The sequence below is a fragment of the Leptonotus elevatus genome, chromosome 7, assembly GCF_054856555.1.
Source record: "Leptonotus elevatus isolate MCC_2025b chromosome 7, RoL_Lele_1.0, whole genome shotgun sequence".
Taxonomy (NCBI): domain Eukaryota; kingdom Metazoa; phylum Chordata; class Actinopteri; order Syngnathiformes; family Syngnathidae; genus Leptonotus; species Leptonotus elevatus.
Window position 1 is genome coordinate 25,696,110 of NC_141245.1, and position 13,843 is coordinate 25,709,952.

The 13,843-nt window shown below is 43.8% G+C and overlaps 1 protein-coding gene across 9 annotated transcripts in view; it reads right to left on the bottom strand.

The window, feature by feature from the left end:
• Positions 1 to 628: 628 nt before the first annotated feature.
• Positions 629 to 13,843, bottom strand: part of robo1 (roundabout, axon guidance receptor, homolog 1 (Drosophila)) — a 247,561-nt gene continuing 234,346 nt past the window's right edge. For 7 of the 9 annotated variants that reach the window (XM_086080351.1, XM_086080346.1, XM_086080354.1 and 4 more), the window contains 9 exons: positions 12,697 to 13,062; positions 10,863 to 10,985; positions 8,543 to 8,696; positions 8,131 to 8,373; positions 6,212 to 6,675; positions 5,522 to 5,677; positions 3,042 to 3,287; positions 1,949 to 2,142; positions 629 to 1,876 (listed from right to left, as the gene is read on the bottom strand). In XM_086080351.1, coding sequence (XP_085936477.1) covers positions 1,862 to 1,876; positions 1,949 to 2,142; positions 3,042 to 3,287; positions 5,522 to 5,677; positions 6,212 to 6,675; positions 8,131 to 8,373; positions 8,543 to 8,696; positions 10,863 to 10,985; positions 12,697 to 13,062 — 1,961 coding nt within the window. In that variant the 3' untranslated portion in view covers positions 629 to 1,861. The remainder of the gene's footprint in view (positions 1,877 to 1,948; positions 2,143 to 3,041; positions 3,288 to 5,521; positions 5,678 to 6,211; positions 6,676 to 8,130; positions 8,374 to 8,542; positions 8,697 to 10,862; positions 10,986 to 12,696; positions 13,063 to 13,843) is intronic. The other 2 variants (XM_086080348.1, XM_086080347.1) reach the window with 2 other exon arrangements.

Sequence of the window (13,843 nt, forward strand, 5' to 3'; positions counted from 1 at the left end):
CCTGACTCCCTTCCGACCAATAGAGACCGGCCCTCCCATTTAGAGATAGCGAATGAATGTATGAACTCGTTGCCCTTCTCATGAAAGTAACACAGATAAGAATACAATTCTATTCATTGAGCCATACTGCTATAACTAAATCCAAAACGGCTAAAATATAAATTAAAACTGAAAAACAATGTTAATAACTCATCATTAGCTAGCTCCCTAGCTAGCTTACTTGCTAGGGAGCTAGCGCAAGGCGCTAAAGTCAAAGTGTGGCAGGGTTTTTACCTTTTGGACCTGGATTGGCCGCCTCTGTTCATTTGTTGAGCAAATTGGAAAAATAGAACGGCAACATGATCGATGTGCGGCTCAAACGAGCAAACAATATACGATACTATACAACATACGACCAAAAAAAGACCCATCAGCCCAAAAATCTGTTCTAGAATAATTAATAAATGGCAAATTGTGAGTGTGTCAAAATATTGCACAACTTTTAGAAGAAAAAAAACAAATTGGCCATAAAATATACAATTATAAAAAAAACCGATATATATACTTAAGAAATAAAAAAATATATATCTTGCTTGAATGACCACATTTATTACATCTCGATGAACAAATGACAAAAAGTACACACACATCAGTTTGATTTTTTCTTTTATTATTCATCCATTTTTTTGTTTTCTTTTTTTGCGTTATGAAACAAATGTTTGCAGATGTCCGATGAATGAACAACAGCAGCGCCCTTTTTGCTCCCTTGAAAAAGACGGACGGGCCTTCATCGCCTGTTTTGTCCACCAAAGAAACTCTTCATCGTCTCCAGATCGTCCCTCTCGTGCCTCAAAGTTGACTCGACATTCTTTTAAGTGCATTTCGTCAACAAACGGACGCTTTTTTTTTTCTTCTTCTCAGTTTCATGTGCAATCGCTGATATTACCGTCAATGCCACACAAATATTTACATTGCAGCTGTGACTTACATGAACTGTCCTTTTCCCCCCCCCCTCGTCACTTGAGAACCGGAAAGGGAGACGCTAACCTCATCATCATCATCATCATCATCATCATCATCATCATCATCATCATCATCATCATCATCATCAGGATTAACTAGACTTTTTAGCCCGTACCTGCATTTTCCTGCCGGTAAGACAAAAAGGTTAATAGATAAAAATGGTTTAAAATAAAATTTAGTGATTGTGCTTTTAAAACCAATGTAGAACAAAAACAAACAAAAAATAACATTGACGACAACACAAAACATAACAGTGCATTACAAAAAAACAAAAAAACACCCCGCCCCCCCCCAAAAAAAGGACGAATCCCAAAGTGGCCCACTCTTGGGGTTGCGAAAGCATATTGCAATTTACAAAGATGGATGGAAATGATCAAATATTTATATTTACTGGCATAATAAAATTAGGATTTGTATTAAAACAAAATGGGGAAGACAAACTGAGGTACCACAATGGGACGACACATTTGACATACCGTACGTATATTTACACACTGGAAGTCCCGCCCTCTCTGCTTGCATCTTACAGTAACGTGCGGCGCCGACTCGACTCCATGAAAAAAAAGCTCGGGAGCCTTTTTTTTTTTTTCTCTCCCAAGACTTCACTCCATATTGCATTTGAATTCAACATAAATATCCTTGCGGCCCACTTGATCGCACCGTTCTTTGATTTCCGTAACTTCCCACCGGTGTGATAAAAAAGAAGCAAAAAAAAGAAGACATCCGAGACGTTTCCTGGATGGAAAGAAACGGCGGGATGAGCGGCGGCGGACAAATGGCGGACAAATACTGAGATCAATAAAACAACTAAACAAGGGTGCTCTGCAAAAATCTAATCAAATCATCCTTTTCATCTTCTTCAGCTTTCCAGCATCTGGACAAAAAAAAAAGCAAAACAATGATGTCAGCGCGGCGCAATTTTTGATGGCAATCCAATATTTTGTACCTCAAGCTCTTCATTTCCTGTTTGGAAAGCGGCGGCGCTGCCGAGGCTCACGTCGGCCGGGTTCCTGTGGCCGGCGTCGCCTCTCCGCCGCCCCCCCGAGCCCCTGGAGGACATGGAGCTGGAGGAGCTCGGGTCTCGCGGGCTGTTGACCGCGGGAAACTGCGGCCGGCTGTAGGGCAAGATGTCCTCCGTACCTACGGGCACAAACGGTCACCGTCACGCGGGAGCAACGGCGAACTTCACGGCCATTTTCTGGCCAAAGACAATAATGACACGTTCACAACTTGGCATCAGCCATCTGTTGAGCAGATGGGGTTCAAATTCGGGAGAAATCGGACGAAATCGACGCGCGATGAGTTCATCTTTGTCTTTTAAGCCAGTGGAACTGGGCATCCGCAAAGCAAAATGGCCGACTTCCTCACGTTTGGCTTCGTTTTTGTTTTATTCATGAAAGAAATTATGAGAAAAATAAATAAAAATTACCCAACCCTGCGAGTTTTGGGTATGATAGCAAGTAGGGATGGACCGATTATCGGCGCCGATATTCAGCATTTTGACGAACATCGGCATCGGCCATTTTGAAGTCATCATGGCCGATTCATAAAAAAAAAAAAAAAAAAAAAAAGTTGACTTTAAGAACTAATTAAAAATATATATTTTACTGGGAACTCTGCACCTTCTGTTTTAAAAAATAAGATAAGTAAAAATTTTATACTAATTAATATATTTTATTTACTGTAGAAAACAATTGTTTTCGGTTTTTATTTAACTTTTGAAAACATGCTTCTGCCGCTGGGAGATGCTGGAACTTTTTGTTAGATTTTTAAAACAAAGATGTTTATTAACTAAGATTAAAAAAAAAGTCCAATATTTTACAAACCCTAAAAGTTGCTCAATAAACATATGCTTTGAAATTCCCTGGAGTTGATATATTTTCCCTTTTAGTGAAAATGAATAGCGGCTCCAACTATCGGTTATCCAGCGACTACTAATAATCGGCATCGGCCCTGAAAAAACCATATCGGTCTATCTCTAACAAGTTGTCAACATTCAATCCAAAATGGCCGACTTCCTGTGTTTTTATGTGCCGTACCTGCTTGTTGGCGCCCCCTGTGGCCGCCTTTGCCCCCCTGCGCTCTTTGTCTGTCCTGGGCCTCCCTGCGTTCCGACGAGCCGGTTCTGGGGTCCGAGCCGTCTTTGGGTCGGAAGCCCCCGGTCACCGCGGCCGCCGCCCCTCTCTTGTCTCCCGATTTGGGCGAGACCACCCCCCGGCCCTCTTTGGAGGGATGCGTGGGGGACTTAAGCACCGCTGGCGGAGGGATGGGTGGCGGCGGGAGATCTGCGGCAGAAACACAGGAAGTAAAAACACATTACGGATGCACTTGACACACAAAAAATTCCAAGAAATCCAAAGTTAACATTTGTGACAAAAGGAGTCAAGCGCGGGGGGGGGGGGGGGGGGGTGGGGGGGGGTGGTAGTGGGCTATATTATGCTTTTCTTCCACATGGACTGTGCAAACAAGAACAAAATGAGGAGGTCAAAGGGGCGGAGCAAGTTGGCGGCAGAGGCGAAGGGTGTTTTCATCAATTTAATACCTCTTTATGGGAAACGATTCGAAGTCTGGAGCAAATAAAATGATTGCGACGCGTGCACAGGAATAAATATTGGATCTTGTGATGTGAAAGCATTTCTAATAATAAGAATTAAAGGCGTGTGTGCTTTTATTTTTTTGTCTCTAATGTTTTTAATCAATTTAATGTGTCTTCATGAGAGAGTTTGGAGCGTAAGAAATACAGGAAGAGATTCATCTTGTAATGTAAAAGCTATAATAAAAAAAGAATATGAATTAAAGTTAAGAGTCAGGTGTTTTCCCCTTCCTGATTTAAAGCCATTTAATATGGAGGAATATTCTCAAATAAAATAAAATATAAAATAAAAACATGGAAAATTACAGGGATGTACATTGGATCCTATACGCATGAATAATAAGAATTAAAGCTGAGTGTCACAGGCATGTCCCCCTTTTGTTTCCAATCAGTTTAATGTGTCTTTATGGGAGAATATCTTCAGTCCGGAAAGACAAAAAAACAAAACAAGAATATATTGGATCCATAATGTCGTAAAAAAAAGAATAATAATTAAAGCTGAGATGTTTACGACCCTTACTTTTAATCAATTTAAGATGCTTATATGGGAGAATATTCTTAGTCTGGCCGAGTAAAAACATTGAGATATGTGAGAAAATACAACCCAAGTATCCAGATACCAAAATAATTAGAAGAAATACACCCGTTAATGTGTCTTTTTGGTACAACATCTGTCTGGAGCAAAATAAATGGAAATTGTTTCATATAATAATGATAAGAATTAAAGCTGCACAATGTGCCAAACACAATTAACCTCATCATGTTTTTTTTCCACAGTCGTCAAGTTAAAAAACGTCCATTAAACGAATCAAGAAAAAAAACTTCCGGCCATGCAGCTCATACAGGACCGAGGGGCTGCAGCGAGAGACAAGATGGGGGAGGGGTCGAGGGGGACGGGGGGGGAGGGGTCGAGGGGGACGGGGGGGACGTGTAGGCAATAACCTCCAAATGAAAAACAATCCATTCAGATCAAATATAATCAGCAGGAGGACAAACGGACGGACGGACGGACCGAGCGAGCTGTCAGGCCCGAGCCGGCGCCGCTCCAACAAAGACGGAGAAAGAGAAGGACGGAGAAGGAGGAAGCGGAAGCCCACGGTGGGAGGGGCGGGCGGGGAGCGCGGGGGGGTGTTGAATATATAGCCGCTCCACCGGCTCTGGGTGAGCTGGATATTAAATGTCGCCGTCACGTGCGTCCAACACTCAAGCGGACACGAAAGAGGACGGCCAGCAGCACACATCCGACCGCATCCGACCGCATCCGCCCGCATCCGCCCGCATCGAGTGTGCGCCGATGCATTCGCACCACTTCACACGGCGCGCCACTTTCATGCCGTAATCGGGCCTTCACCGGCACGCCGCACTTTGCATGAAGAAGAAAAGCAGACTTTGGAAAGCAGGAACTCAAAGGCTTGGGTTCGACAACAACAAGAAGCAGAATCAATCATCATTTTAAAAAACAACAAAAAGTCGACCAAACGGATTGGAATATTTAAAACTTCACAATGTGGGCGGGGCTGACAATGCCATTTTCTCACTGGCCTATCCGCAACAAATCCGAATTCTGCCTAGCAACAAGCAAAGTCAGGAAGAAGGAGCAAACGTGTGCTAAAACTTGATTATTTACCGACATTTTACGATGTGGTTTTATGTTTCTGATGAGTTTCACGAAGAGTCGAGCTAGCTACACCGTTAGCACCAATAGCACTGTAATACTAATTTCCACGCCGTCTACACTGTAAAAAAAAAAAAATCGACACCACCACAACCACCACTAATAGTAAAAAGAATTGAATTGTTCAGCAGCATATCGGAAGCTTGCTCATACTCAAAACTCTCGTTTGCAACAACAACAACAACAAAATCAAGTCATGGCTCGTAACTTGTATTGTTTTCCAATCGCGGTGATCAGAAATCGTGCCCGACCTTCATTGTAGGCGTCGCGTCTCTGGTTCGCCGCTGTCGGGTGTTGCTTCTGCTTCTTGGGAGGCCGCCTGTGCACCGCCGCCATGTTCACGCTGCCGTCCGTGGACACCGGGCTGCCGGGTCGGTGGCCCGGCGGGTTGATTTGGTATTTCCGCGCTGAGGGGAAAACAAACAAAAACAAAAACTAAAACAAAAGTAGAGCAGGAGCAGGAGCACGGCTTATGTCACGGACGTCGCGTCTGTGTATGAAGGACCGAAACGGACAAACTTAAAAATAAAAACAAGAATAAAGATTAAAAAAAAAAAAAGAAAGAATAAAAGTGAAAATAAAAATGGATATCAACATATAATTAAAAAATTTAATGCAAAAATTCAATGGAAATAAAAACAACAAAAAATAATGTCTTTTTTTTTTTTGATACAAAAAACAAGATAATAAAAAAACAAAAATAAATGTGGAAATAAATATACAAATTAGGGATGCACGATAATATCGGTGGCCATTAATTATTGGCAATTATCGACCAATTTGACGTCAAACAGATAAACCAGGTCATCAAGAAATCTGCCGATTATAATAAACGTGCCGCGTTGGTCCATCTGTCGTGTTTTGGACTCGAGTTGCGGCAGTTTTGGTCTTCCACATGCGTGCGGCCAACCTGACCTCGACCGACCCGGCTGAAAACCTACCCGACAGCGCCGCACCTTCATGGTCTGGCATGGCGGGATGCTTGGCCACCCGCAGGGCCGAGTACTCGGCGGCGGCCGCCACGGCCTGCGCAAAGTCGGCGTCGGTGAAGAAGGAGCCGTCGGACGAGCTGACGGCGCTGGACCTCCCCGAGGAGACATTATCTTCCTCGGAGGCGGAGCCCCAGCCGTTGATCATGGAGCCCGTCGCCGAGCTCTCCAGGTCGCCCATGCTGGACGCCGGCGTCTGCTCCATGCCCCGCAGCAGCAGCCGGCGCGGGTGCATCTGCGGGTGTTGGGGGTGCGCGTGGGGGTGGGTGTGGTGGTAGTGCGTCTCGGCCGCCTCGGCGTCCGTGTCCTCGTCTTCCTCGGGTATCTCCTCCTCCATGCCGTCGGTATCCGTGTAGCCGTACGCGTGCGAAGGCGAGAGGGGCCGGGGAGGGGCCGGCGGGCTCACAGCATGGCGCCTTGGAAGACAAAAAAGGAGGGGCCAGTTCAGGATGGGGACAACTTGAGGACCCAAATTCTTCTCTGGGCTGAGGACTTTTTTTTTTCCTCTCCCAAAAACTCAAAACTAGTTTCATTTAGCAAAATGAAATGTAAAAACACGGTCTCAGGAAGTCGGCCATTTTGTTTTGAAGTTTCCATTTGAATCATGTGGGCCATTTCTGGATGTCCTTCAAAGACAGATTTTGGCTGACGGTGGCCAAATTCGAAACTCGTAAAACTTGACGGATGGAAGATGCTAAATTGTGAAAGATTTAACTTTTTGTCATTGCTCGTGAGCAGAACACGGTGACAAGTTGGATATTTTGCTATGAATCACAAAACATAACCCAAAATGCAAACCCTAAATTCCGTTACTTACAACGTCAATACATTTGGTAGGCGTGCTTATCCTGAGTCAAGCCACAAGAAAGTCTCAACAAGTGATGCCTGGTATTTATTCAGCCATTTTGGTTTCAAGTGGCCATTTTAAGGCCGTTCCCAAAGACTAATGCCAAATATTTTGTAGGATTGTTAACGAATTTGAAAAGTTTCAGTTTGATCATTTGCCATAAAACCCGCTTTGGCAATATGAAGTTTGGTAGAAATTACCTACAAAATAGTCTCAGTCATGCCCAAAAAGACAGAAGACGTCTGTCGTGTGGATTTCAACGTCAAACATGGACTGGGAGACAAAAGAATTGATTCCGAGCAACAATTTTTAAAACAGAACAGATTATTGCTGTCAAGTTAAAAACAACCAAGTATTAAAAAATAAAGCTAAGGAGAAAAAAAAACTAAGTTAAAAACAATCAAGAATAAAAAAAAGTTGGAAAAAATATTAAAGTATAATTTTTTTTTTTAACTAAGCAAAAAAAACAACCTAGTATAAAAATAAGTTTAAAAAAAAAAAGTTGAGAAAACCTCCCAACTAAGTTAAAAACAATCAAGTAAAAAATTTTTTTTTTTTAAGTTTGGGGAAAAACAACTAAATTAAAAACAACCATGTATAAAAAAAATATTGTTTAAATTTGAAAACAACAACAACAACTACCAGTAAGTTACAAACAACCAAGAATAAAAAAAGTTGGGAAAAAAACAACTGTTAAAAACAACCAAGTATAAAAAAGTTTTTTTTTTAACTAAGCAAAAAAACAAAAACTAAGTTAAAAACAACCTAGTATAAAAAAAAGTTAAAAAAAAAAAGTTGAGAAAACCCCCCAACTAAGTTGAAAAAAAACAAGTATAAAAAAAGTTGCACAAAAAACAACTAAGTATAAAAACGTTGTTTTTTTTAAATTTGGGGAAAAACACAAAATTAAAAACAATCATGTATAAAACGTTTTTACAACAACTACCGGTAAGTTACAAACAGCCAAGTGTAAAAAAAGTAAAAACAAAGAAACAACCAGTGCAATTTTGTGAAGCGTGCGTACCTGCGCTGGTGGCCGTCGGGCGACTCCTGCAGCATGGCCGTCATCTCCTCCTGCGGCGAGGGCGTGAGCGTGGCGGTGGACTGGTGGCTGTAGGACACGGCGGCGGGCGAGGAGGCGGTGCCGCGGACGGGAGGGGTGGGCCCCCGCTCCATCTCCATCTCCTCCTCCTCCTCCTCCTCCAGCTCGTCGGGCTGCAGGTACATGTGAGAGGGCGGCAGGGAGCACTGCATGTCTGCCTCGCAGCTGCCAACCACCGGGAGGGAAGTGAAGCCTCATTATTTCCACATCATTTGCCGCAGACGCCCGTGTTTTTCCACACGGGGAAACATGTGCTAAATATTCATGGCATCCCTCCATCAAGGTTTGACACGGATTAAACCCCCCCTCCCCCCCACCCTCGGGCACATCGTACCTGTCATACCTTTCTTCCATTGACAGCGAGTAGTCGTCGGCGTTCCGCGACGGGGGCGGGTTGGCGGGCGGGGGAGGCAGCAGGTCGGCCCAATTCATTGTGCTCTGTTTGGCCAGCTTGGGGGTGCGCGTTCCCTTCTTCTGACCCTGACTGCCTGCTCCACAACAACAACATTGAAACATTGAATGGGCTCTCGCGCCGCCCCTTTTTCACGGCATGTCCTCAAAATGGATCGGCAAAACGACATGTGCGGCTTCGCAGCTTTGAGTATTTCCTCCCACGTTTCAAAAAGATGCACCTTTGGTCCAATTAAGACTTTAAATCAAAGGTCTGAAACCCGTGGACTCGGTAGGGGCCGTTTGTGGCATGCTGCGTGATATTTTGCAAACACCCCCTTTTTTTTTTTTTTTTTTTAAACAAAACAAATAATGTTCTGAACTGTTATAAAGATTAAGAAGATTAAATTCGTTGTGGAGCTGTCAAAATTAATTGATTAATCAACAAGTAATTAATGATCAAATTAATCAACAACTATTTTAATAATCGAGTAATCGTTTAGAGCCATTTTTATTTTTTTTTAATTGTCCAAATCCTCTGATTTTCAGCATATCAACAGTCATTTTAATTGTTCACTGATTTATATAGTCTTTCATTAAAGATGACTGAATAGCTTCTGTGTTTAATCAAAATTAGACATTTGCAAACACCAGTTTTTACTTTTTAGCTCTAAATTATTATTTTTTAAATCACTATATGAATAGGAAGAATGAAATAAACATTAATCACCGGTTAATAAACAGTAATCGGAGAAAAATGCAAAATTAAAATGAATCCGATGAGTTGATTAATCGATTGAATAATCGATAGATTAATCGATTCTAAAAAAATTGACAGTCGCAGCACTAGTCAAAATTAATAAATTATCAAATTAATCAACAGCCATTTTAATAATCGAGTAATCGTTTGGAGCCATTGTTCAATTTCAAATGATCCATAATTGTGGTCAATCTTTAATGACAGGCTCCGCCCACATAAGATGGCATCGGCAGCAAAGCTTGGCAATTTAATGTCACTCATTTGTGGGGATCATGTGACTGTAAAATGACTCCTCACATTTCCTGTTACATGTTTTCGTGCATCCTGTTCATCAAATTTCCTGTCAATTGATGAAACTGGTGACGGGCTGATTTAAAAAAAAATATATATATATATTTTTTTTTGAGCTTCCAAAGGGCGCTAAGTGAGTTTTGGGGAGATAGTGTTGGGGGACACATGCTTGCCAAAATTGCAATTCACTGGCGGGAAGAATAATCCCAAACAACGATTCCAAGAGAGCATATTTTGCAACCACCTTGTGCTGAATGCCAAATGATTGACAGAAAACGAACAGAGCGTGAATTGGCCGCAGAATAAATGCATGAATAACGCTCAGACTTTGTTGAAATGCGTCCACGTGCCTTTCAGGGCTTCAGTAATGGGAAGTGCAATAAAGGCAGACGTTGCCCCCCCCTGGCAGTAAACGGAAATGCTGCAGAAAAAAACAAGACCAAAAAGCGTCCAATTAATAGCGAGCGCGTGAGCCAATGAGCTGCGAGGCCTTAATGACGGCAACTCGAAATGCAATATCAGGATGGCGACGCGGCATTAAGGGCGGCAGCCTTGCATGGCGTCGCCATTTGTCCTCGTCCCCGAGAAGACGCCGCAGGGGCCCCTCGACACAATTAAGCGGCACTTCCTCAATTAAAGCAAAGCCAATTAACAGGAAATAAAAGTGAAATCAGTGCAAACGATGCAATGACTTACAAAGAACAAAATCAAAGAGAAGTCCATAGATGAAGATTCCTTTCATGTTTGACGCTGGTACGAGGGGTCCATATTAGCGGTAGGACTTGAAAAATATAACAACTATTATTATCATTGTTATTATTTTTAATTGGCTAAAATATTTGCATTTTGCTTGCCTTTTTCGTTCTTTGAAAAAAGAACAAGTGGACTCACAAACTGCCGATCTCATGTCTGAAATGAGGCATCGATGCCACCTACTGGTGGTTGTGCATCAATAAAGTTGTTATTGAAATTTACAGTGGAGCAGCAAAAAAACACATTTAACGAGTACACTTGAATACTACTTTTTATTTTTGTACTTTCTTCTCTCGCTTGTTATTTAGGCAGCTTAATCATAGGTTCGCCCCCTGGTGGTTGGCTGACCGCTGGTTCGAGGAAGCATTTGATTCCATTTGCAGCAGAGCCCTGAATTTGAGACGTAAAAATGGCGCCGATCCAGTTCATTTCATGGTCGCGGCTGAAATTGTGATCTTACCCGAGGTGCTGCTGCTGCCTCGGTCCGAGCTGTTGTAAGATCCGCCGGTCATGTGGCTGTCGTGGGTGTGGTTGTAGGGGATGGTGGCCGGCGCCATGGGGGCGTCGCCGCCTCTGTAGCGATCTGATTCGGCAAAAGGGAGGGGGGGGGGGTCAGCAAAAAGTTTTCCTAAAGACCGACGACACAGAGACGTATTGGGCATGCGGACACTGCCGGGAAGGTTGACGGCACAATGACATGAGGTCGGTCCCCAAAGTTGAGCAACATTTTGGAGCGGGGGCCGTTATCGAGCCGTACCCACGCAGAACGTATCTGTCGATAATCGGGTTCAATTGTTGGGAGCAGAAAGTTGAATCTGTCCAGCATTTACAATCTTGAGTCAAGTTTGGATGTTCAAAACTGCTAGCATGTCTTGACCGCTGCCCACAACGATATCCAAACGTCACAATACGATAAATATCCCGATATGAACCTCACGGTACGATAATGATCACGATACTGTGGGGCGGTTGGTGATGTCATGTGTAAAAGCTCACTTTATTGTAAATATAAAATACATCAATAAAGAAAAAGCTCATATTGGGGAAAATGTACCTGAAAATGTTTTTGTACATAAGAGCAATGAGGGGGAAATAGGCGTGGCAATTTCATTGCCATGTGCTCCTATCGGCTCAGCGGTGCAAAGCATCATGGTCTATGTCGTTCACAATGTTGCGTTTGGCTGAAGCGGGCCAAAAGCAATGCATAGTTGGGCGGAGATGTTGAAAAATTTTGCTTGCATGACTGATTTATAGGAGTGATAACCGCTGCAGTTGCCAAAACATTCCTAATTCAAGTGAAACTGCACTAATAAACTAACCACCAGAGGGTGCTAGAACTGCACAAATGGCCCTTTTAACAGCTGTGCTGTTTTTTATATTGTGACATGACGACGACGATATTGTGGTACTTTTAATATCGCGATATTGCCGTTATCGTTACTAATTCCCATTTCCACATTTTTTTTGCTTTCAATTCGTGGCAATGTGAAAGAGGGCAACAAAAAAAAGTATCTTTCCGCAATAGTACTTGATTTATATTCACCTCAAAGCGCTTTACATGTTACGACTGATGACACAGCATCAAGAGCAACTGGGGGTTCAGTGCCTTGCTCAAGGACACGTCAACGTGGTCACAAATGGCATGGGATCGAACCCACAACCTCTGGGTTGGGAGACAACCACTCTACCACTGAGCCACGCCGCCACCAGAAATGTGACAAATAAAGACATTTTAAAAAAAATGGCAGCCTGAGTAGACACGTTTCAGCATGTTAGTAGCGTTAGCAATTCATGCTAGGCAATTCATTTGAGTTGTTTGAACATGCAAACGGAGAGAGAAAAAAAAAGAGGCCCAAAACGGCACCAAATGTCGTCTTTTCCTTTTGCAAATGTGATGCTGAAGATGAGCCTTGCAGATGATCCAGAAGTGGAGCAGCAGAAGAGATGAGAGGATGACGAAGGGTTAGATTAGGGGGGGGTCCAAACATTTTGCCACGAGGTCACAAGATCAACGTTAGGAGGGAAAAAAAAGCTTTTAACGGAATGGCGGTCCGCAAATAGCCCACGGGTCAGACATTGGACACCCCTGGGTTAGATGAATTCCACACACACACACAAACACACACAAAGGCTGAAAGAAACGCGGTTGGCGTCAGGATGAGGCACGGATGGACTTGGAAAGACTGAAGAAGAAGAAGGAGGAGGATGAGGAGGAGGATGAGGAGGCTGATGGCGACCACGAGGACTTCGGGGGCCACCCGGCTCCTGGCGAGGGCGCCTCTCGGCACACTCACCCTTGTTCAGCTTGTTTTGCTCCATGATGCTGTACTGCAGTTCCTGTTTGGGCTGCAGGCCGCCGCCGCCGCCGCCGCCGCCGGGGGGCTTCCAGCAGTGTTTGCCGTTCGTGTCCCCCCCGCCAGCGCCGGGCGCTCTGTCGCTGTTGCTCATGATGGACGACTGGATGAGCTGCGTGGTGGCGTACGGCGTGGGCTGGCCGCCGGCGCCGGCGAAGCGGCCGTCCTTCAGGTTGGGGCTGTTGAAGGTCTTCATCTCGTTGATCTTGTTGGACAGGTCCACGTCGCCGTACACCCCCGGCTCGGGCACCAGGAGGCCGCCCTGCTTATTGTCCATCTGGCTGTTGTAATTGGCGATGCAGTCGGCTGGAGGACATGCGGAGGGTTACTTGACTGAGGCGCGCCGCCATTGGCTAAACGTCGGGGGCCGTCGTATGGGAATATCGACTCATTGTTTTACAATTTCTTTTTTAGTGTCACACGCACGCGCACACGCAGGTGTCATGCAAAAGGCGTGTACTTCCTGTTAAGCACGTCACAGCATGTCAAATGTGGGTGGACACATGCGACATTTATTTCACATCAAGGATTACTTGCACTGAATAAACCACTTCGCATTTGACGCTAAATTACTAGCTGGCTACTGCGCGAGCTCTTTTTAAGCAAAAATAGAAGCTCGACGGACAAATAACCAACAATCAAACGAGTTGGTGTGTTAGCTGCTTTTTACGGATTTAGTGTATGTTTGTGTATGTATACGGACCTTTAATGAGATAAACTGACAAATAAGTAATTAAAAGACATATGTAGATTGGTAGAAGCTTTTAAGCGCGCGCTAGCTAGCTTAGATAGATAGATAGATAGATAGGTAGAAAGAAGTAGCTAGCAGGATTGTAGACAGATAGTTAGCTATAAGCTAGGTAGCTCATTAGCTTCTTACTAGCAACTATGGTAACTAGCGGGCTAGCAAGATAGACAGACACCCCTGACCGCTGACCCATGAGCCAGACTAGACAGATAGACAAGGAAGCTTGCTATGAAGCTAGGTAGCCTGTTAGCTGCTTTTTACGGATTTATTGTATGTTTGTGTATGTATACGGACCTTTAATGAGATAAACTGACAAATAAGTAATTAAAAGACATATGT